The following is a 19,926-nucleotide window of genomic DNA, read 5'->3' on the forward strand; positions in this document are numbered from 1 at the left end:
ATGGGTCACGGGCTCCGACGGAACCTGCTGTCTGGAGTTCAGGCGCCCTCACGTTCACCACCAGACCCTCCCTGCCGTGAGATATAGGACGAAGGCTTGAAAAAAACGACGTTGTCCCAATTCAGCATTAAAATATTAAAACCAAACCAAAGCGCTGCGACTGGTCCCCCCGCCGCCGTCCCCATAGCTCTGCAGAAACATCCGTCAGCGCTCCCAGAGCTTCATCACATCCAGTCTGCGATCTGCGAGCTGCGGCAGAAAGATGAGGTGGAACTGAGACGGATTAGAGGAGGCCCGGAGATGAAGAGTGACAGATCACAAGCGGCGACGGAGGATGAGGCGGCAGAACGGAGCGCAGGAAGCAGACGAGCCGACGAGGAAACGCTGGTCTGCTCCCCAGACGGGAGGGCTCACCTGGTTATTACTCACACCTTTGCTCATCTCCTCCTCTGCCTCTCCTTGTATGAAGGTCAGCACACTGAGGGATTGATATGTCATATTATATACACAACGTCTCTGTATAATAAACACAATATATACACAAGCTTACTCTGTGTATCATATACATAATAATAACACTTACCCAGTATGGGCTAACGCCAACCCAGTCTGGGCTAACACTAACCCTCTCTGGGCTAACACTAACCCTCTCTGGGCCAACTAACCCTCTCTGGGCTAACACAAGACACCGTGATGGTACGGTCCATTGTTAGGTTTTGTTCTGACCACTCATTATCATCACACAGAAACACGCGCCGTCCCAGGACCCAAAGAGCTCAGCATTCATACATCACCCCCCGCCCCCCCCCCCCCCCCCCCCGGCTGTCAGGCAGCGGGATCGTCTGCAGACACGTTCCCAGGAAGTTAATAGGAGACTATCTGTCATGTGACAGCGCTGCGCTCAGTCTGACCTCGCCCGGGAGTGACGCTTTAGCTTCAGATTCCGGCCCTTCCCCAGTGCGCTCCCAGTTACAAACGACCCACCCTGTGCCACGCCCTGTACCTCGCCCCACCCTGCGCCCCGCCCTGTACCTCGCCCCCATGCCCCCGTGCCATGGCATGCCGCGCCCTTGGCCACGCCCTGCGCCTTTCCACGCCCTGCACCTGCTCGCCACCCCCCCCGCGCCATGCCTCGTGCCACGCCCTGCATTACCACCTCACGCCACCACTCGGCATGTATCCATGGTACCGCCCAGTGGCACGTCGAGCCTGTGAAGGAGCGCGAGGAGCTCTCCCTGGGCTCCACTTCCCATGATAAACTCTGCATTGTGCTGTGAAGCCCCTCCAAATGGGTGCTGCTGTCTCACACGCTGTGTTGATCGGCTGTTGTTCTGTCGGCGGGCTGCTGTTGTTTTATTTCCAGTAATAATACGGTGCGGACGAGATGCAAAGGGTTCCGTTCCCTCCTTATTGTGTGGCTGTGCGCCGGCCGGCCCCGGGGGCTGATTGAAGGGCGCTCACTGTGTTTATTACCCTGAATATGCCTTCATGTGGCCCTGTGAATTTCAGAAGCAATATCCAGACAGCGGGATGATATTGCAGCCGTGGCCTTCCGAGATTAAAGTCTTGTACACGAGTCCATCGGTAGCTACTGTTTGCGCTGAGAAATATGCTGCGCAGAATTCCATTTACACAATCCCCAAGAAAACGTAACGAATGAGATGAGAATTAAGAACCAAAGCGTGCTGAACGACCCCTGGGGATCGGTGTACCTCATCTGTGTTCCTTATTAAATATACTTTCTCTAAACTGTTATTCAACTGTAAATAACAGATGAGGTTTCCCAGCAGTAATTCCCCCCCCTCCTCCTCTCTCTGGTTTTGTAAAGCAGACTCCTAAAGTCCCTTGAGGAAAGAAAACACAGTAAAAAGATGAGGAAAGAATCCAAGTCCAACCAGGCCTGAGTATGAGCTGTAAGTCACAGGTGAAGGGCCAGGCTGTAATCATCTCTGGAGAGGCCCTAATGGGCTTTTAATACTCCGGTAATTAGGGACAGCAAATCATTTGCGTTTGAAAGTAATTTCCTGTTTTGAATCCCTGATGAGGAGACGACAGCAGCTGAACACAAATAGGAGATAAACATGAAATCAATAGTATGGGAAGGCTCTGAGTGAACAAGCTTTTAGGCCAAATGGAGGGTTTCACCATTTTTTTCCCTCAGTGATTCTCTTGTCTCTAAGGAAATACTGATAAAATCTTTATGGCAAAAACCTTTATTTTCTAATTTGATTTATTAAATGTTTTATTGTTATTATTGTGGTCTGCTATTATTATACATTGAAAGTGTTGTTATATTTCCCTGACCCGTAGTCTACTTACTAACATGCTAACCATGTGCAATGGAATTCAATCAACAGAAAATCCCAGGCTTTCAACAAACATTCTTTCTCTTCCAAAGAGCCAGAGCAAGAGCGTGTGGCTAGCATGAACCTGTGCACACTAATGGTGATTTACCATACGCTAGTCATTCTGTACTGCATATATTACTCAAGAAGCAGATGTTCTTATGATCAGTCGAGTACAGAAGCTGAGATTCCAACTTTGGCCTCGAGAAGTGGAGCTAATCTTGTTATCGCCTGGGGTCCAATAAGGAAACTCATGCATGTTAACACCAAGTGTGGCACTGGGCTTTGCTAACCCATTAGCATGCACTTCATTGCTAAACAAACACCCTTGTTTATGGTACTGGTCTTGTTATTCTTGAACAGCTTGGATAATTATATACACAACAACAAGTGGACATAATAGCATTTATTAGTGCTGTTTTCAAGTGTGGGGCATTGCACCAGCATCCTCTTTGAGGAGCCGGCCAAATGCGTCAATGGTTCTGGGATCTTTCACGATTCAACAAACCTGCGTACACGAGTTTCACCGTAACCTTGTGTTTAATTCAGTTGTGCATGTTTTCTTTCTAACATTACAACATTAACATAGCCTGCTGTTGTTGTTTTAATACCGGTTCATGTCATTATAGCGGCAGGCAATACTCAGTAATCCCCTTTCTTACATATCTCATACAAACAAAGAAATAAAATTAAAATACAGACTCACGGAATCGCTGCAGAGGATTTCGATTTGGTTTGAATTGTTATTGTTCCAAGGTAATTAATAACGATTGAGGTAATTAGATATGTCAACATTGTAAACAGGAAGTTATTTAACTGAATGTGTGTGGAGCAGTCAGTAAAGACAGTCAGTAACAAACAGCTTCCGCTACGCTGGCAGCGGCTCGCTGCTGCGGGCTCGTGCTAACGATCAGGCGTCATCATCACTTAAGGCCTCTGAGCGACAGAAGACACACGTTAATAATGCATCACTGAACGTCGCCATGATGATTCGTGATGAGTCGTGTGAAGTGTGTGTGTGTGTGTGTGTGTGTGTGTGTGTGTGTGTGTGTGTGTGTGTGTGTGTGTGTGTGTGCGTGTATGTTTGCGTGTGTGGGGGTGTGTGAGTGTGTGGGAGTGTGTGCGTGTTGGTGTGTGTGCATGTGTGTGCATGTGTGTTTGTGTGGGTGTACCTGTGTAAGTATGTGTGTGTGTGTGTGTGTATGTGTGTGGAAGTGTGTGCGTGTGTTGGTGTGTGTGTGCATGTGTGTGCACGTGTGTTTGTGTGGGTGTACCTGTGTAAGTATGTGTGTGTGTGTGTGTGTGTGTGTGTGTGTGTGTATGTGTGTGTGTATGCATGTCAGTGTTTCTGCAGGTTTCATGCCTCTAAAAGCCTTAAATGTAATTATTTTAATCCTCCCTGGTTCTCTGTAATGGCTGCAGTGGTTCAACCTGGGGGTCAGAACCACAAATGGGTTGCAGTAATCGGGAAAGTGGGTCGGCCCCGATGAATATAAAATGTATAAAAGTCATGTTCAATTTGATCGCTAGTGTAGTGCTTTAGTCGCTAGTGTGTCTTTGAAGTCTGGAAGCGGATTACTGACACATGCTAAACATAGGACATGTCATCACCATGATGACGAGAAGGAAAGATGTGGGGTAGGTTCTGGGTCAGCATGAACGGGGTCACGGCCTGGAAGGCTCTGGGACCAGTAAGGGTTAGTGGGGACGAGTCTATTGGTGGGGGGCTGGTGACATCACACGCTCACTAAGTTACTTTGACCCACTAGGAGACGACCATATAAGGGGACGTATATAAACAGCCAATGAGATGTGTTGAATGGAGACTAACAGCCAATGAGAGGTGTTGAATGAGGTACACAGACTAACAGCCAATGAGATGTGTTGAATGAGAAATACAGGCAAACATTCTAGAAAGCAGAGTGAGCGAATACACAAGTTAACATTTACATACCCGTTTCAAATATGGATGTGATAATTGAAATCATATTATATTAAAACCTCCTCCCTTTCATTATGAAAGGGAAAACCCCCCCCCCCCCCCTCAGAGGAGGGGGGGGGAGGGAGAATTAATTAGATTATCCGATGCTAATGGTTATTACCTGGGCTGACCATCTATTATCCCAATGTCCGTGCTAGCTGTTCAGTTAGCTTCGGTCATGCTACTCATAAAAGCTAAGGCCAGGAGTAGCTGTTGAGTACGGGAGATACGAGAGGTTCTGCTTGGATATTAGCACTCAGGCCCTCGGAGGATCAAGGTTTAATTAAAGATAATTCTCATTAGCTGGCGAGCGGAGCACCTATAGCTATCTCTGGATCTGGCCCTTGTGTTGCTCTGGGGGGGGGGGGGGGTGGGGGGGTCTGAACACAGCTCTGTCTGAGTGTCATTCCTCTTTCTTAGGAAAGAGGTAGTCATTTCCTGGAAAAAGCCATCATTCAAACTGCTAAAATTAAAAGGAGCCACTCTGTTAAAGAATTCTTAAGGCTACGCTTATTATAGGGACATAATGAGCTTTTTATTCCAGGTTGCCATCGACGTTTTGCTCGAGTAAAACTGGGAAAATAAGTGTGCTCTGGTTTCTTTCATGTAGCATGTTTCCCCCGGCGTGCTAAGCGTGTGTTTCGGTGACGTTAGTCCCCGAGGTTAGCCTCATTACAATAACTATATATGCTGAATGCTTAATGTTAAGAGTCTTTGGGTAAATCCACTTTACGATGAAATTGTATTTTTACATTTTGTGAAATAATGATATTTACATTTGACATTTGAAAGCAAAGTATGAATGTCGCAATGCGTAACAATTCAGCTCGTAGCTTAAAATAACCTGGACATATCTGTAGTCAATGCAAGTCGATAGGGATTACAATAATGTTGTCAATCATTTTAAGCCTATACCTGTTATATTATACAAATAAAAAATGCTGGTCACCCCGTACCTCTGTATTTGTTTATAATAATCTTACTATGGACACTCCCTATCCCTCCCACTCGCCACTCAGCTGCACAGCCAGCGTGGACAGAGCTCTGGTGTTGATCTCTCTTGGTTCTGACTGTGTTTTGGTTTCAGCGCAGTGACAGGGCATCGAGAGCCTCTGCCCGACGACAGCAAAGACAACATCACCATCTTCACCCGCATCCTGGACAGACTGCTGGACGGATACGACAACCGGCTCCGCCCTGGCCTCGGAGGTGAGTCACACCTCCACCAAGCGACCCGGTCTAGTGAACCAATCAGACTTCAGTGTCTGAGACAGACGTCCAATCAACAACCACTTTGCCAGTTCTAGTGAATCAATCAGCCGTCAGCGTCTGAGCTGTGTCCAATCAAAACCCGGTCTCCCTGTTCTGTGAGCCAATCACATTCAGGCTTTGCTAGGCAGAGTCTGGCACAGGCAGACTCAGACCAGACGCCACAGACCTCCAGACAGACCAGACCAGACCCCATAGATCTCCAGGCAGAGTCAGACCAGACCCCATAGACCTCCAGACAGACCAGACCAGACCCCATAGATCTCCAGGCAGAGTCAGACCAGACCCCATAGACCGCCAGGCAGAGTTTGGATATTAGATCATCAGCACTCAGCTGGCTTAGAGACGTAAAACATTTTGACGCTTACCACGTCTTTCTTGGCAAGCTTTTTATTTCATAAATAACAACCCTCCACTTAAGTGTGATCACTCAGCAATCCGTTTGGCAGATTAGATTACCGTTTGAGTAGCAGAGTGATATTTTTCTTTCCATTCATCCAATCATTCCATTGCAGTGCATTTTGAGACCCTTTACTGTTTTTATTTATCAAATAGTTTACTGGCAATACAAAATCCATCCCTCCCTATTGAATATCATAGTGTAGTTATCAATTATGTAGTTATCAAGTATTTATAATTATATTATCATTAATAAACATCTTCTGATCCATGTTCCCGTCCATTTTGGATTATTCTTGCGATCATTTCTAAAATCTCATCATCATAATCAACATATTTAATAAATCATCAGTATTGACGAGCATTTTACAGCCTGTCAACGTTGCCAGGCGCAACTTTCAAACTCTCTGTGAAACAAAGTGTTGAAGACCCGATCCTCTGTTCAACTGGGGGGACAAACTGTTCTGCACGTCATAAACCAACAAGCACTTCTATTTTTACTCTGAGGTCTACTTTAGGACACGAGGCCGTCCTAAAGCAGAGCTGTTCCTCACTTGTTCCTCGTATTATATCTAACAAACCTTAAACCCTAACCTTAACCACGGCAGGGGAGGGAGCCGTCGACATCTTTTATCCAGTGTTTGCTGCCGTGGCTGTTTTAAGTGAAGTTGCATTATGTGCTTCATCGCGCGTAAAAGGCAGCAAAGAGCAAACTGCCGCTTCCCCTCCTTTGTAACGCCTGCCTCGCAAAAACTCTCTCTTTTCTCCTGCTTTCTCAGTCCTCAAGGGTTTCATTCTGGCGAACAATGGATCTGCGAGGCGTCGTAAATAATGGGTTGCATCCTACATTTATTGTTCAAAGAGATAAAAAGTGGCATGTGCCCATCTTGTCATCTCCCTCTGAGCTGCTCCTCCCCACCACCACCCTCCTCCCCCTCCGCCTCACCCGCCAACCACTTCCCTTCTGGCACACAGTCAGACTTCAGACGCATCTCCTCCTAGGGCAGACTCACCCAGCTCTGAGGATCTCCTCCTGGGGCAGACTCACCCCAGGTCTGAGGACCTCCTTCTAGAGCAGACTCACCCAGGTCTGAGGACCTCCTTCTAGAGCAGACTCACCCAGGTCTGAGGACCTCCTTCTAGAGCAGACTCACCCAGCTCTGAGAGACGAGATTCAGCCTCAAAACCAAATCCAGCACTGGGCGGTTTAAAATCCTTTTGCAATAGTTTCCGGGAAACATCGCCTATTGTTCCTTATCTTTATTTCTCTACACTCCAAAAAACATAACTCCATATCAACGTTCATGTCGCCTCGCCCCGAACACACATGTGGCAACCTTTCTGCTGCGCCCAGGATGTTCGTCTTTAATAATGCAGGCTGATTTGACTGCTAAATAAAAATATTCAATGTCTCCCAGAAGTACAGGAGCCCTATCTGGAGCAGGCGCTTTAGATGAATAATGGATTTCTACTCTCAAGAATAACAAGTTGTCTTTCCCTGTGACTTGACTTGCCGACTACTTCACTCTTCCTCCTTCAGCGAGAAGCGGCTGTTTGCACGACGTGTGCTCCTCTCTGGTGCTCACGTGTTCCTTAACGACGTTCCGGATGTTACTGGCACCTCTTCTTTATCTATCCCTACTTGACTGTTTTTGAAGAGGGGTCATAGTGAATTTTCTTGAGAGAATCTGAGGTGAACGCAGAAAGGGAGCACTTTCCTTAAAGCCTCTTTCAGATGTTCACTGAGAAGTTTTCTGTTATCCAATGTGAAGGTCAAAGGTTAAAGGAACCCAATTTACCACCAGGTGGGAGGTCGACGCGGGTGACAAGACATTTCAAATCGACCAATTTGTGGCATGGGGGGAGTTTCCTGCCAGATGGGGGTCTGACACTGGGGAGATGACTGGAGAGTCCATTTGTCAATCAAACATCCTGAAGGATGGTCCCATGTGTGGGAGAATTCAGAATAGTATTTTAGACAACAGGAAAACAATTGATTATTCCTAATCAAACCCCAGCATTTGTTCATCCCTTTGTAAAGTGTGTGTGGATAATGGCTTGTCTCAGCAGCCTCACCTGGTGAGTCTGACTGGAGTCTGGGGCTGGGTGAGGCTGCACACCGGTTATCAGTGTACACCAGTGGCGGCTGCTCATCTTTCAAAGAGGGGAAGCTCATTTTCGGCCTACATCATATAAATTGTCAATTTATGTATATGTTAATTATCCTCTCTGTTCCTTTTCAAGGAAATGCTCTATCACAGGGGTTTTCAAAGTGTGGGATAGTGAGCCTCCCCTAAGAGAACTCAAAAGCATACCGCCCCCCCTTCACCCCCCCTAATTATTATTGCTATTATTACTGTTATTGTTGTTGCTTTGTATGTTCCACACAGGCTTAAAGAAGGTTTTAAACAATAAATGTTATACACATCTTTGTTTTTATAAACATCTTAAACATTTTTGTATGTTCTTAAACATATTTTTAAAACATTTTAATCATCTTTATCTGTGTATGTGCTTAAATATCTTTTTTTAACACATTTTAACATCTGTATGTTTAAATTTTTTTTTTTTAAAACACAATCCAGTGTTTCCCACAGACCAAGTAGGCTAGCTACTCGCAACTCCTTGCGACGAGACGGGCTGAGACGTTCTAAAAACTGGGCAGTTCACACTGCTGCACCGGGCGGCGATTAGTTTTATTTTGGTTGAGAGTAGGCTAGAGTTGCTGTGTTTCGCCATTCTCCACTACTTCTGCATTGTAGTAATTCGCTGGAGCTTAGTTTGTTTAGATCCCGCTAGTTGCATTGCATTCTTTCGTAGTGGCGACTTCTCTACTGCAAGGGAAGCTCGGCTTCACCTAAAATTTCGAAAATTAAATGGTCAGATATATACTGTTGTGTTAACATTTCATTGATTAAAAATGCGTTAGAACACGTCCATCTCGAAGACGAGTCCGTTCAGAATCAGCTGCTTATCGCAGGTCGACTGACTCGATTTCCTTCTCATACACTTACGTGTTTAATTTGCGTGTGTTTAGACAGATGGGCGCGCACACACACGCGCACCAAACATCACCCGCATTCATTCATTCTATTAAATACTCACTCGCGGTAAAACTATGTTTTCTCACGATCAAATACTCATCAATCCTAAAAGTAATGGGCTTGTACACGATGTCTGGGTCAAGAACATATGTGTTTGCTGTACGGTGTTTGCAGATGCATTGATTTAAAAGTAGGCTACAACTTACCGCTGTATCAGCTGTTCTTTCCCAAATCATTTACCCTAAAACTAGATTTCGTTTTGGAAGCCTGGGATATACTTTGCTCGAATGTATTATTGTTATTATTATTTTAACGCATGGCATAGCCTACTATACTTCATTCATGTTCATTCATGCAGGGAAAAAAATGTTTCCACAATCCACACGCTATTTCTATGCAGTTTCACACGTATGAATAATCTTTGACATCATAATATTTAACATGCAAGTGTAGTGGTGCCTGGTTGCTGCGGGGGAAAATCAGCTTTGCGCCGGGTGCAAGCAACGACGCGTGTGTACGCGTCGGTGTAGAAAGTCAATTGCGCCGGGCGCAAGATAGGGCCCTTCTTCTGTTTGGCGCACATGACTAATTTGCATACGCGCACAGGACTGTAGGAATGGGAACATGTCGGACTGGCAGCATTACGGGGGCGCGATTACGGGCTGGCGGAGTTACATTTAAAAATCGCGTAAGTAAAAATAAATAAGAAAAGCGGAATCAATTTGTGGCGCTCGTTGTTCAATCTGTGGCGCAGCGCCACACATTGGTAACACATTGGCCTATGTGTGGGAACCACTGCCAGTGTTTCCCACAGACCAGGTAGCAATGTGTGGCGGATTTGTTGACGGGGGGGAGGGGGAGGGGGGGGGGGCGGGCGCGATTACCGGCTGGCGGAGTTGTTGAGGTATTATAATAGAAAATGCGGATCATTTTCTTTCTCGTGTGTCTCGTTTTTCGCCCGTGCCTAAAACCGCCACTGCTTATAATGCTAAAGCCCAGTTCAGACCAAAGATTCGCGACGCAACTGCTTGCAACTCGCAACTCCTTGCGACGAGACGGGCTGAGACGTTCTAAAAACTGGGCAGTTCACACTGCTGCACCGGGCGGCGATTAGTTTTATTTTGGTTGAGAGTAGGCTAGAGTTGCTGTGTTTCGCCATTCTCCACTTGAGATATTAAAAATCGATCCATTTTGCCACTCGCCAGATGTTTACAGTTTTTTTTCTTTTCTTTTTTCTCTCGCCGCGCCTCCCCTGAAACCCTCTGGCGCCCCCCAGGGGAGGCGCGCCTCACACTTTGAAAACCGCTGCTCTATCATACAAATGAGCTGTCTTTCCCAGTGACTTGACCAGTGTCCTCTCGATGGCCAGCAGATGGCCAGGACTTGAGCCGCTTTAAACAGGAGAAGCTCCTTTATACACAAATGTAGCTCTGCAGATGTTATACTGCAGATGCAGCTCCAATTGTTGCCACTAATGAGAACAGTTTGTAAAGCTGAGGCATTGCACTGTCAACTCCATGTCTTTAAGGAACACCAAGAAATCACACAGCTTTCCCCTGTCACCCTGCAAGTCCTGATCTGAATACAGGACTTGAAGTTCAGACCTCAGGCTCCCTGAATCAAAGTGATGGCCAACTACCAAAATGATATTAAACTTGAACAAGGAAATGTGGGGATTATGTTAAACTGAAGCAAGGAATTGTGTGTATAAGTGTATGAAATGTACGATGAAAATTGTCTAGCAATTTCACCAAGCAAATATCAAGAAATAGGTTGCAGTTTGTCTTTCGACTCGCTTGCAAAATCCGCGATGGGACTGAGGACTGAAGAGAGCTCTGGCAACATTTTATAGCTCAAAATCGCTGTCAATCAAACGGCAACTCAGTCTTTCGCAGACCCTCCAATCATCACGCAGAAGCCCAGCGTCCAGGCCAGCCCACTCCTCCATTCACCCCCAGAGACGCTGAGCGTCCGTGGGAGGGACATAATCGCAGCATTATCCAATGGCCGTCGACTTTCGACGCACTAAAGAAAGCTGTTCTATGCAGCCCCATTGAAGTGGATGGATGCTGAGCTTCAACAGGCAAATGCACTGTGACGCTACGGGAATGTATGAGAAGGAAATCGAGTCAGTCGACCTGCGATAAGCAGCTGATTCTGAATGAACTCGTCTTCGAGATGGACGTGTTCTAACGCATTTTTAGTCAATGAAATGTTAACACAACAGTATATATTTGACCATTTGACCATTTAAAGCTGAGCTTCCCTTGCAGTCTTAGAGAAATCGCCACTGGTGTACACAGGTTCAACCAGCCATCTCCACATACTCATCTCTCTCCCACAAGGCAGCGGCGAGCTCCACCTTCATGCATCATTGTCTGCAAACTATAAAAAACGGGTTCCAACCTCAGCCCCCTTTACCTGGTTCTGAGGAGCTTAGTGAGATAAACCGGTTCTGAGGAGCTCAGAGAGATAAAGCGCTTCTGAGGAGCTCAGTGATATAAACCGGTTCTGAGGAGCTCAGAGAGATAAAGCGGTTCTGAGGAGCTCAGTGAGATGAACCGGTTCTGAGGAACTCAGTGAGATAAACTGGTTCTGAGGAGCTCAGTGAGATAAACCGGTTCTGAGGAGCTCAGTGATATAAACTGGTTCTGAGGAGCTCAGTGATATAAACTGGTTCTGAGGAGCTCAGCAAGATGAACCGGTTCTCAGTGAGCCTCCTAGCTGCGTGTTCCTGAGCCGCTACACTGTGTTTTTGTAAATCCACCAAATTAACCCATTTCCACATCATACATCAAGGGCCAAATGATTCAACAGAGTATTCCAGAGGAACGTCGAGCTAATGCCATTAAACAGCCGGTTGGTTTATATTACGGTCTATTCCGGGCCTCGTCCTCTGCAGCTGACCGCTGTTGGCCTTGTGTTTGTGTTCCGCTGTTCCCCGTCCACTTTCATCACAGACCATTGAACTCAGTCCGCGTTCCCCTAACGAGCGCTCTCTCGTCCGCTCTCTCGTTTGCTTGTTTCCATCGACCTGCTGCAGGATTAATATCCCTTTAATAAGCACATCTCTTGTTAGGAAATGAAATATTCATTCTGCGTGCATTCTGCGACGGCTCTACGCGACTCGTCGGGGTTCATTTGTGTTTCGCTTTATGTTTATGTGGTTTTATTTTGCCAGAGATCTACTTTACACAAACATACTTTTCCTCAACCTGTGCAATATTATCATAAATTAAAACACAGCCTTTAAGTAACAGTAATACTGTACTAATAGAACTGGTATGAAATGACTCTTTTGAAATGGCTATCTTCCGATCTTCTCATCAACCTAGATGTTGACGTGTTGGGGGGGTTGCTCCACATCCAGCAGCCTGTCTCTGATGATAACTGGAGTCCGTTCTGTAACAGCCAGGAGCCTCACTCCCCAGCCAATGGGGCCCCGGGGAGCTCCGAGCAGGCTGGCCAGTGGGAGAGCTCCAATTAGCACTCGCTGTCATTATAGCGCTGTGTCTCGCTGAGTGGTGGAGCAGTCAGTACTCTGCCACAGGTCAGCCGACACCACCCAGCCAGCACCACCCACCCAACACCACCCTGTGCCTTGAGTAGCTTTTCTCGTAGTAGAGAAAAGCTGTACCAGTGAAACCATATCAAGTACCATATCAGTCTCTCTCTCTCTCTCTCTCTCTCTCTCTCTCTCTCTCTCTCTCTCTCTCTCTCTCTCTCTCTCTCTCTCTCTCTCTCTCATCTCTCTCTCTCTCTCTCTCTCTCTCTCTCTCTCTCTCTCTCTCTCTCTCTCTCTCTCTCTCTCTCTGGACTGTAAAGTCCTTGAAGATGTGTGGCTTGGTTAGGTTTTTCTGCTGTTTGTTTGAGGGTATCGATCACAGTCTACAGAGTCCTTGGCGGCCGTCAGAGGCGGGTGACGGCTCTGTTGAAGACTCCTCTGGGAACGCTCCGTCTCATCCGTTTGTTGTTGTTGTCTGTTTCGGGAGCGCTCTGCTCCTCCCTGGCGCTCGGCGGGTTTTGTTTACACATAAAGTTGACCTCTGAGCACCAGAGAAACGTTTCACACAGCAGCGCCGCCCACCGGAGGCCCTCGTCCAGTATTGCTGTGTGTGAACGTTCCTTCTGTCCAGCATCGACTGTGATGACCTTGCTCTAGTTGGCTATGCTTGTTGTTGTGCAGGGGCTTGTGGAGGCGTGTCTCAGGTGTGGCAGCAGGAGCTGCAACACACCTGATCTCCATTCCATCAAGCTCCTCCTCCCTTATAAGATGGTTGCTAGGCCATCTCATGCTCTCTGATCCTACCCAGACAGTAGGGGCGTGCTTTCTCTAGGTTGATCTGGGTCTCACGACACTACACTACTCACACGCACCCATACACTACAGACACTACTGATAATACTGATGTACATTGTTTATCTTTATTTCTTTATAGTTATTATTGTTGCTTAATAAATACTTAACTACTTTCTGTGTGGTCTCCCCTTTTTGTCTGAACTACAAGCTAGTTCATGACATCAACTCTCATAGTGATCCTATCCTTCCAAAGTCGCTCATTAAACGATGCAAATAACATTTCTTCTGCTTCCGTCCGAGTGAGCAACGTTAGCCTTGTCTTGTTGTATTAAGAAGTGACCTGCTGTGGATGTTTCTGACGCCAACCCACCCCTTCTCTTTGTCTCTCTGGTGCCGTCAGAGAGTGTGACGGAGGTGAGGACCAACATCTACGTCACCAGTTTCGGACCGGTGTCCGACACAGACATGGTGAGCTCTCTTCCTCCCTCCACCTCCCTCTCTTCCTCCCTCCCTCTCTCTCCCTCCCTACACCTACCTCTCTTCCGCCCTCCCCCTCCCTCTCTTCCTCCCTCCCCCTCTCTCTCTTCCTCCCTCCCCTTCTTTCTCTTTCTCCCTCCCCCTCTCTCTCTTCCTGTCTGTCTTTCTACCGATCGACTCATTCTGTGTAGATTCATTGTCTGTCCACTGAATTTCCCAGCTTGGATTAATAAAACTGTGTTCACATGTGACAGACAAGATGGATACTCTGAATTGAAACAATCAGGGAAGGGATTCCCTGAATGGGCACAATGAGTCTGCTATTGGCCACTGGCTCAGCCAGAGCAGATCTCCACAGAGCCTTTCATCGGGGACAGACGGCCGTGGCAATTCTAACAAATGACTCTCAAATTACAGCTCTTAAATCTTACCTACAGCACCTTTAAATCATTCTCTCGACCTGCTCAACTTTTGATTGCCTTGCCATTTTAAAGCTGCGAACGGGTGGGCTAAGAGAAGACTCCGTCCCACTGGGGTGATGGAGCCGTGGGTGGTGGAACACTCTGTCAGACTCTCCTCAGCACAAACCACACTGAGGGGGGGGTCTGAGTCCAGCGTTATGAGGGAGCACAGGGTGCTTTGGTTCTGATAAACAGGATATGAATCAGGATCCTCAGCACATGGATTCAGTATCGCTGTTCGCTGTATTGATTATGAAGGAGCTTCTCTAGTCATCACTGCGTCTGCGTCTCATCGGTTTAGTTTGAGTCTTCCAGCAGAACAGCACAAGGAGAGCGGAGGACGTTGTAGTGCTGTGTTGTAGGAGATTCGTCTGCTGTTCCCAGGTAAATGTTCCCAGAGAAAGACGTGAATTACCTGCATGGCTAAACATGGAAGGTAATCGTAGCTTAGCACTTAGTGCCCATAGGCTACACTGAAAGTGCAGTAAAACCAGTAAAACCATTTCACCAGTAGAAACACTGTGAGTCATGGAGCTTTACCACTAACCCCCGTACAGTAGTAGGACTGTTATTGTGCGTTCACACCAAAAGCGGTGCGAATGATCACGCCACGTGTTCACGCAAGCAAGTGTTTTGAAGCCTATTGAGGGGGGGGGGGGGGGGAGGGGGGCTCTCTTGTGAACAACAGCGTTTCTTTACGCCAATTAATTCTCCACCATGGCTGAGATAACCCCCACTACGGGTCTTTACTTGTTGTGGAAGAACCAGGGGCGTCAGAGAACCCAACGCCGTCATTTAGGATTCATAATATGGATCCTCAATTATGTATATATACGAGGTCTGACGGCCCGTCCAGGATATGTAACGGTCAATACAGCACAACGTATACATCCTCCACTACAGCATGAATAACAGATGAAAATGATAAATATTCAAGATAGAAACATGCTCATTTTTGTCTCATAGCTATATGAAGTTAAAGGAGACAACACCCCCCCCCCCTCGCCCCCACAACACCCCCCCCCGCCCTGCTGAGGGGGGGGGGGGGGGTTCTGACAGCCACGCTGTGGTGTGTCAGTGCTGCCACCGCCCGCCCCCCCCCCCCCCCCACTAGTACCCAGAGGAAAAGTTCCTCCGCTCTCCCACATAGTCCAGCTGTGTGTGTGTGTGTGTAATTGGAGTTGGTTTGTTTCCATGGTTACAGTGTACGACAGTTGTGGCAGACTTTACCATCACTGAAATTGGTAGGAGTGTGTTTTGTACAAATGTCAAATAAAAAAATGATGGAGAGAGAGAGAGAAGGGGGAGAGAGAGAATGAGAACGGGGGGAGAGAGAGAATGAAAATGGGGGGGGGAGAGAGAGAGAGAGAGAAGGGATAGTGAGAGAGAGAGCGAGAGCGAGAGAGAGAGAGAGAGAATGAGAATGGGGGAGAGAGAGAATAAGAACGGGGGGAGAGAGAGAATGAAAATGGGGGGAGCGAGAGAGAGAGAGAGAGAGAGAGAGAGAGAGAGAGAGATGGAGGGATGGATATGAGCAATTATGTCCCAACAACAGGAATCATCAAACCCAGTTGGAGCCCCTCCAGCCTATGGCCCTGGAACCCTAACAGCTGTCTGTCCTCAGTCCCCGTCTGTCCCCTGTCTGACTGCTCTGTACGGAGCAGAGAGGCGCCGTTCTGCATCCATTACACCGACTCTACGAGAACAAAGTAGGCCATCGCGGGGGGGGGGGGGGAGAAAATTAAAACCATTCTCCTGCAGCCCCCCCAGCTCTCAGCCATTTGATGTCCTCCAAATGAATCATCTCAATAAATGCTGATTTCTGCTCCACTCAGGTCAGGTTACACATTATGACTCATGGCGGCGGCGGCGGCGGCGGCGGAATCCACTCAGAGACGGGGGCGGAGGCCGCCGTCTCCCAGCATGCCGAGCGGCTGAAGGTTGCCTTAGTTACGCACCATTAAGTGCGTCTTAATTCACGCTGGGCCGTCATGTCTCCCTCATTAATATTTCCCTGGGTGTTCTCCGTTATTTAACCGTCCCAGTGGGGCTAAGTCGGCCTTAGCCCCTAGCCCCTAGCCCCTAGCCTCGTTTTTCGGGCCTCTAGCACCTAGCCTATAGCCTCTAGCCTCGTACGTCGCCCTGGCCTCTAACCTCGTACGTGGGCCTCTAGCCCTTAGCCTCGTGCTTCTAGCCCCTAGCCTCATGCCTCAAGCCCCTAGCCTCATGCCTCTAGCCCCTAGCCTCATGCCTCTAGCCTCTTGCCCCTAGCCTCTAGCCTCGTGCCTCTAACCCCTAGCCTCGTGCCTCTAGCCCCTAGCCTCATGCCTCTAGCCCCTAGCCTCATGCCTCTAGCCTCTAGCCTCGTGCCTCATGCCTCATGCCTCTAGCCTCGTGCCTCGTGCCTCTAGCCTCGTGCCTCGTGCCTCATGCCTCTAGCCTCGTGCCTCGTGCCTCGTGCCTCTAGCCTCGTGCCTCGTGCCTCTAGCCTCATGCCTCTAGCCCATAGCCTCGTGCCTCTAGCCCATTAGTCATTTGACGTCCTCCCCCTTCCCCTCCGGCCGCCCCAGGCTCCAGCGGGCCGTGACGCCGTCCTCTCACTGCGTCCCGCTGCACTTGCTAACACCTCAGAGAAGCCGGGACCAGTGGGACCCGGCCTGTCAGGGATAGCTTTGTCCCGGGGTTACTGATTTGTGTTGTCCAGAGCTTCACTTGTGAACCGACTGACTGGCACGCGCTGTAGCTCCTGTTGAATTGAGTTCTTTTATTTTGTGCTCCTGGAGTGTACCGGGTATCTGGAGCGTATCCACTCCCGGGTGGCGGAGCGACTCCTCGGAGAAGGAGGAGATAATGGAAACTAACGTAGAGCCGCCCCGCCCTGAAGGCAGGAGGCTCGCTGAGCACACAGAGGAGCAAACAGACGTCCACGTCGTTAACAAACAAGAGCAAATTAAGCATTCATCATCCCGGGCTGATTAGCGGCATCAATTTGCATTTCCAGGAAGCCATTATCAGATTTATTGAGCGGTAGGAGTAATACTTTATGTTTAAGGAAGGCCCTCATAGTGAGGCGATTGCGTTAGCTGAGTGGTGAGGGTTTGAATCCCGGCCACGGCGCTTCTGGGTTCATTACCTCTTAGACACAGCTCAGCCCTCCTCCTCCTCCATGACATCAGTATTCACTGCGGAGTGGCGGTGACTTGGAGAGGGGTGCATAGTTTGACAGGTGTTTTATGCGTTTTTTTACTGCGCTGTCTGTGTCTGGGTCCTGTCCTCCAGATCATTTCTTACTCAGCGTGTCCAGGGTTTCAGAGGGGGTGTGTGGGACAGAGTGGAACGTTGGTACCTGGTGCAGCTTCCACGCGGTCCCCATGACGACCAGACCAGCACTACTTTAGGGATATGTAGTGAACAACATCAAACACTAGACTTAAATAATTATATATAATATCATTGACATTACCTTAACGGATCATTAAGGAGCCGGTAGGGGTTAGACAGTACAGACAGGTCATTAAGAACAGGTAGGGGTTAGACAGTACAGACAGGTCATTAAGGAGCAGGTAGGGGTTAGACAGTACAGAGACAGGTCATTAAGGAGCAGGTAGGGGTTAGACAGTACAGAGACAGGTCATTAAGGAGCAGGTAGGGGTTAGACAGTACAGAGACAGGTCATTAAGGAGCAGGTAGAGGATAGGACATCCTGCTACAGGTAGACCCTGAACATTGGGGAGAGAACCAAAATCCCGCCGGTTCACAATCAAACCATTGAACCACTAGATCAGTGTAGACTCATTGTTTCTCATGTACCAACACCTCATTAGTCCAGATCAAACCCCCCTTCAGCTACAGCCGACCACAAAGGTTATCCTCTGACAATACTATGATCATTTATCAACAGTATTCATATTGTAGCACCATAGGGGTTAAAAACAGAAGCTGAGGCTTCCTATATTAATATATTTATAACATAATATTGTAAATATTCAAGCAGTGTTTGACAGTCTTTTTGATTAATCTAAAGGGCTTGTGACACTGAACCCCAGCCCAACACACTGCCCACCTGTAAAGACTTCACACGCATTCCTTCTACCTCAATCCAGAGCCGTTTTGGCAAACTCCATCCTAGAAAGTTACGCTACTTAAACGTCCAGTCCTCAGAGAGTCCAGGGGTCTCTGGTCGGCTGTGGCCCTCGCCCTCGGTCGGCTGTGGCCCCTCTTTCCTCGGTCGCCTGTGGCCCCTCGCCCCTCGGTCAGCTGTGACCCCTCTTCCCTCGGTCGGCTGTGGCCCCTCGGTCGGCTGTGGCCCCTCGCCCCTCGGTCGCCTGTGGCCCCTCGCCCCTCCCTCATGTTGCTCCACTTAACCTGTAGACAGCAGTAGCAGCTCCCACTGCTTTGATATCAGATCCCTCAGCTCTGTTTTCATCCGACAGCTGCGACGTTATATTGTTCTGGATCCTTCCTGTGGTTCCTCTTGGACAGGAAGCGGCTGCACCCAGCAATCCTCTCCGGGTTCCACTGATCCTCTCCGGGTTCAGACCTTCTTCGGTTCTTCGTTGTTTTCACTGCTTTTTGAACTTATATAATTAGCTTTTTAAATTTTTTCTCATGCAAGGTGACTCCACGACAATGAAGAGGAAAAACCAGAATTCTTGCAAAGTCAGGACCGCTAAACAGTTTTACAGAAATATACAGACCTACTACATACAGACTCCAGTGTGGCAGTGATTTATTATTAGGAGTTCAACATCTTTATCCAGGATGCCAACAGAACGTAGATATTAGACCCAGTAGATATCAAACCCAGTACCTTTCGGTACTGAGTAGCACCAACATTAACCAAGGATTATTTGTAAAGAATTAAGTTACAATAAGGAAGAATATGAAAATGTTCAGAGATCAGAATGAATTTCACAGTCAAGGAGCCTGCCTCAGAATGAGCAGAAACATGGTAGTTGCACATAATTATAGCATAAGGTATCTAATTAGGTGGTGAATGAGGATGAGATTACTATTCATGGCTGGGCCAGATAGTTATGCAGTCATTCAGGTGACGTGAATGTCTTATTAAGATGAGTTTAAATGAAGTGTCACTTTCTATTCTGGTTCACCTGGGGGGGGGGGGGGGTTAGATAGTCAAACTCTGGCCCCCCTCCCTGGTTTCATTAGGGAGTCTGTTGGAGCGATGGTCTGCTGGCTCCCTCTCCTAGGAAGATCAATCATTGTGTCCCTGAAGAGCCAGCGGGCCCCCAAGTCCCAATGAGCTGACCCCTGGACGCCTGACCCCTGCTGGCCCCATCCTCCCCACTCAGGAACGCTCCGCTCGCAGCCGCGCCCTTGCCCCCGCTCACAAGATAAATCCTCTCCATCCCCTCTCCTGAAACCTCCAACCAACAACAAAACAGCAAACACTGAACTTAAGTTAGTCTGTTCTTTAGCTCTCTGTTACCACGCCTGACACCGCTAGCACACTGCCCAGTTAGCACACAGCTAGCACACGGGCCAGCTAGCACACAGCTAGCACACGGCCCAGTTAGCGCACCGCTAGCACACGGCCCAGTTAGCGCACACAGCTAGCACACGGCCCAGTTAGCACACACAGCTAGCACACGGCCCAGTTAGCACACACAGCTAGCACATGGCCCAGTTA

The 19,926-nt window shown here is 48.1% G+C and overlaps 1 protein-coding gene across 1 annotated transcript in view; it reads left to right on the top strand.

Annotated features, from left to right (window-relative positions):
- The window catches only part of gabra3 (gamma-aminobutyric acid type A receptor subunit alpha3), a gene marked incomplete at both ends in the record, with an annotated part of 40,753 nt that continues 20,827 nt past the window's right edge, over window positions 1-19,926 (top strand). The window contains 5 exons of the mRNA XM_084473674.1: window positions 1-76; window positions 188-387; window positions 959-1,185; window positions 5,414-5,535; window positions 13,739-13,806. Of these exons, the coding sequence (XP_084329800.1) occupies window positions 1-76; window positions 188-387; window positions 959-1,185; window positions 5,414-5,535; window positions 13,739-13,806 (693 nt within the window). The remainder of the gene's footprint in view (window positions 77-187; window positions 388-958; window positions 1,186-5,413; window positions 5,536-13,738; window positions 13,807-19,926) is intronic.

The sequence above is a fragment of the Micromesistius poutassou genome, assembly GCF_964030765.1.
Source record: "Micromesistius poutassou genome assembly, chromosome: 10".
In the NCBI taxonomy this organism is placed as follows: Eukaryota; Metazoa; Chordata; class Actinopteri; order Gadiformes; family Gadidae; genus Micromesistius; species Micromesistius poutassou.